At 35.7% G+C, this 4,107-nt stretch overlaps 1 protein-coding gene across 1 annotated transcript; it reads right to left on the bottom strand.

The window, feature by feature from the left end:
* Window positions 1-382: 382 nt before the first annotated feature.
* LOC137401091 (uncharacterized) lies at window positions 383-3,762 on the bottom strand. The gene is made up of 3 exons (XM_068087446.1): window positions 3,719-3,762; window positions 1,955-2,100; window positions 383-888 (listed from the first exon to the last, which is right to left on the bottom strand). The coding sequence occupies exons 1-3, from the start codon at window positions 3,754-3,756 to the stop codon at window positions 692-694; spliced, it is 381 nt and encodes a 126-aa protein (XP_067943547.1). The 5' UTR covers window positions 3,757-3,762; the 3' UTR covers window positions 383-691.
* Window positions 3,763-4,107: the final 345 nt, after the last annotated feature.

Below are 4,107 nucleotides of genomic sequence, written 5' to 3'. Positions count from 1 at the left end.
CACATAACAATATAATACCAGATCTCCAATCAACTCAATTGCAAGCAGTTGTCTGCCATGAATTTGTATTGACCTGCAACAATTAGCAACAGTAGCAACAATTCTACTTCTCCATTATTTACTTTGCAGTATGGATTAATTGCAGGACATTAAATACAAGGCATGGTGTGTATTCAGTGTGTTATGCTGTTATATTCTCCAAATAGAACATAACATGGAAAACAATTTTAGTTACTGAGAAGCTGATTGGGCAGATAATTATGTTTGTATAAATTGTAATGGCACCTGAATCAACTGGTGAATGCTGATGCCACATATGCCTAATGTAACATCTTACAAGTCATCGCAACTGACTGAATACCGCAGTACCCTGAGTCTGTCTCAAACATTCTGAATGTGGTGATGATGCTTTAAAAGGTGTAGAACATATAGTCACTGAAGATGCGCTAGCTGAAGCTACCATCACCAAGTAATGTTACCAATTAAAACTTTCCGCTAGAAATGCCTACCCAGTCTTATAAAATTAGTTGAACAGCTACAAAGTTTAAAGCCGTGTAAGCTATGTGGTCACACTCACAACTGCAAACAAAACTTAGCAGCTCTGCAATACTCTCAATTGTTTTATATGTGAGATTTAGGATAGATAGATGCACAGATATGAACATGTATTTAAATTATTTTACGTATTTCTTTAGAAGAGCAGTCGCAGCTGTATATACAAGTCGTTGGCTGTCTCAATGGAGCAAGGAATAATGAATTGGTCTTGCACTAAGTTGTCTAAATCTTCCCTCTCAACTTCGTCAACACCACGTTGTTTTGGTGTCATGCATAGAGTAATAACATCATCTATATCCTGCTGTTCAACCATGGTTTTATGATCTGCGCGACCTAAAAGATTAACTGCAAGAAATTTAAAGGTTGACTTGCAACAGAACTCACATTACAGTTATTTGGTATCAAAAGATTCACCATGTCTTACTCTGTTGTGTTGTAGGTGCCAAATATGTGGAAATGTGATTACAAGCTCTTAAAAGCTCAAAAACGAAAGGCCGCCATAGATTGGAATCTGTTTATTTATCTGACGTAGTCATTACAGTTTGGTTATTGTCTTGTCACGTGATGTTCTCACATGAATTGAAAGGCCAATAAAAAGCTCAACATAAAACTTATCGTAGCACTAGTTTATGACAAACACTTCGGGTTTTACTGAAGACCCCGTATCAAATATAGATGCTCGCTACTTTACAGTTTTGTTTCGGCTTGATCAAATTGTCAAGTCGTAATCTGATCATGTGACCCAATACTTCGCAAATAATCTTTGCAGCACTTTTCGATTATCACAGGTGACTGACAGGCTCATCATGATTATCAGACAATGATATGGACTCCTTCGAGGTAAGGTTAAAAAATTTAATGAATTTTTACGGTAAGTTATAAGATATCAATGCTAAAAGCGACAGCATTACAATGACGATAAAATACACGCGTAAGAACAATAGACAGTTTTATTGAATGCGTGAAATATATTTGTGAAAATATTTCGACGAATAAGGTTGCATGAAAGTGTAAACAAAAACCATCTACCACAACTATGTCACATTTGAACCGTTTTGGAAAGAGAATCCAAACTACGGCGGTCTCGTGTGGCTGCGATTAACTGTTAATCACAGTTAATCGCAATTAAGAGCTTGTAATCACATTCCCACATATTTTGCACCTACAACACAACAGAGTAAGACATGGTGAATATTTTGATATCAAATAACTGTAATGTGAATTTTGTTGCAAGTCAACCTTTAAATAACTAGCCCCAGGTTTTCCTAATCGGATTGACAAGCAATGCTGCGTTTTGAAATGCAACATATCTTGCAGTACATGTATATACTACGAGTGAAATAATGTGCAGCATGGTTATCAGGGCTAACATATGACACTAAGAAATTTGGAAAATTACCTTGCAGTTTGGGATGCCCGCACAAGACATTAGGAATGCCACCTAAACTATCACCAGTTGATCTTCTTGTATGTTGATTCCACTCCATCACGATTTCATGAAGTTTTTGTTTGACAATATGCATAAAGCAATATTTGAGACACATTCTACAAAATACAACAAATACAGTGAAGTTGTCTTCTCTCCTCAAGATTTCTATAATTTATGTTTTGTCACCAAATAAGAGTTTTAGAACAAAATTTATTTTAAAATTTATAACCATCTTATGACTAAATTGAGTTGCAAATTTGATAAAAGTTCCGTAGCGTGACTCTATTTCTTAATGCTCAATAATAGTGCTAATAATAGCATTAAAACAGGGAACCATAGTTTATAACAAAACGGTTGCTTTAGCGGAGGAATCCAACAGATATAACAAAACGCTTGCGTTAGCGGAGCAATTGCACTCTGCCTTTTCTTATACTTCGCTACTGACCACTAGCATAGATCTTACAAACTATGAATTAATAGAGTACGTAAAGAAACACAATATATAAAAATTAACTCGACTATACGGGCTTAGTCGTAGCGTATTTTAAAAACGATCATGAGTAAAAGTTGTATGTTTTGTTTGCGTAGTTCTATGTTGAGTTAATTAGGTTTTAAATAGGGATGGCATTTGTTGTTTGAAAAGGTGTTATCGACTATCGTTGGAGTTGTCCCACCGATAGCGATAGTATCGAACTATCAATGAGCAGACAGAGTCAACCGATAGTTATCGAGTGACTTGGCAACTGGTAAAACTATCGAATTATCGTGCCTGAAAAGATCGAGGATTGTGGGAAGGAATAGGGAAAGGTGTTCGAGTTATCAGAGCGTTCAAGTTATCAGAGCACTGTCACAAGTCCATGTATTTATTAGTAGATAAATGTACATATACAAACTATATATAAATCAAACGCATAGATGGCTTGTTGCAAATTAAAAGGTTTCTAGTGTGAAGTTAAAATAAATTTCATCAGAAAGTATAGAGACTTTTCTATCACTTTAGATTGGTTTGTTGTTTGAAGTGATGTGATTGCTAGGACGTTCTCAGATTAAAATTAGCCAAAATTGATCGCTGTTGAAATGCTCAGAAGAAAATACATCTTCTTTTGAGCGTTTTAACCAATGATATACAGCCCCCAGGAATGATATACAGGGGGCTGTATATCATTGTTTTAACTAAGATCAAGTTTGCCAATTTTTCTATAAGTTTATTCGATGGTTAGCTCACTTTCCTTAGCTTTCAGAGGGCCATCGCTAAGCAGATGATTGGCAAAATTCTATTTTTGCAAACCTTTGGAAAAGTCGTTAACAAGAATATTTTGCCGATGATGGTAATAATGACGTCTAAGAACTACTAAAAGTTGAGGTTTGTCTCTATGGCTTGGAATAAAGTGATATTCTAAAGCGATAGCAACCGTCGTAGTAGCCGTTGGGCAAAAATCTGTTTGAGTTAACCAAGTTGAGGTCGAGTTATCTAAAGCAATTTATCATTGCGTGGGAACGGACCAAACAGATCCGTTCGAGTTAACCATGTGTTCGAGCTATCCGAGGGCGATAACTATCGGGTTATATTATTTTTTATTATTCGATACGATATATTTGTTTCGGATGTTTCGATAGGCTAAAAATAGGCAACATTCATATCGAGAAAGACAACTATCGACTATCGAAATCGACTATCGAGCTATCGTGCAACCCTAGTTTTAAAGGCTTTATAATATAGCTTGTCTAACATACACATCTTTATAATTGGCAGTCTCAAAGTCCCCATCCATCTCTAAATCTTTGAAGTAATTGAGGTAATATTGCAGGCCAAGCTGGCAAGCACTTCGCCACCACCTTTCTATAGGCTAGAAAACAACAAGCATATACATGTATTTAGCAGAATCCATAATTTTTTTACAATGCAATAAAATCCTATAACATTCTAGGAATGTTTATATGAAGACGTAGTTTCTAGCACTGAATAAAAAACAAATTACCACTGATAACAATGTTACATTTAAGTAGTTTTGACGATTTCTCCAACGCACCTAATTATGTGTAGAAGAACCGTACAATACCGAATTCCTGGCCATATCATCGGTATGACATTTTCTAATAGTGGCCTGAATGTCTTCAAATTA

Source organism: Watersipora subatra, chromosome 7, assembly GCF_963576615.1.
Source record: "Watersipora subatra chromosome 7, tzWatSuba1.1, whole genome shotgun sequence".
In the NCBI taxonomy this organism is placed as follows: domain Eukaryota; kingdom Metazoa; phylum Bryozoa; class Gymnolaemata; order Cheilostomatida; family Watersiporidae; genus Watersipora; species Watersipora subatra.
Note: the sequence above shows the minus strand (reverse complement) of the source record. Positions and strands in the feature narration are given on the sequence as shown.

Coding starts and splice junctions, on each gene's coding strand:
- LOC137401091 (XM_068087446.1), bottom strand. CDS start 3,756: ATGGATGGGGACTTTGAGACTGCCAATTATAAAGATGT. Junction 2,101..3,718: donor ACTGCCAATTATAAAGATGT/GTATGTTAGACA, acceptor TGTATTTTGTAG/AATGTGTCTCAAATATTGCT. Junction 889..1,954: donor CGGGCATCCCAAACTGCAAG/GTAATTTTCCAA, acceptor TTAATCTTTTAG/GTCGCGCAGATCATAAAACC.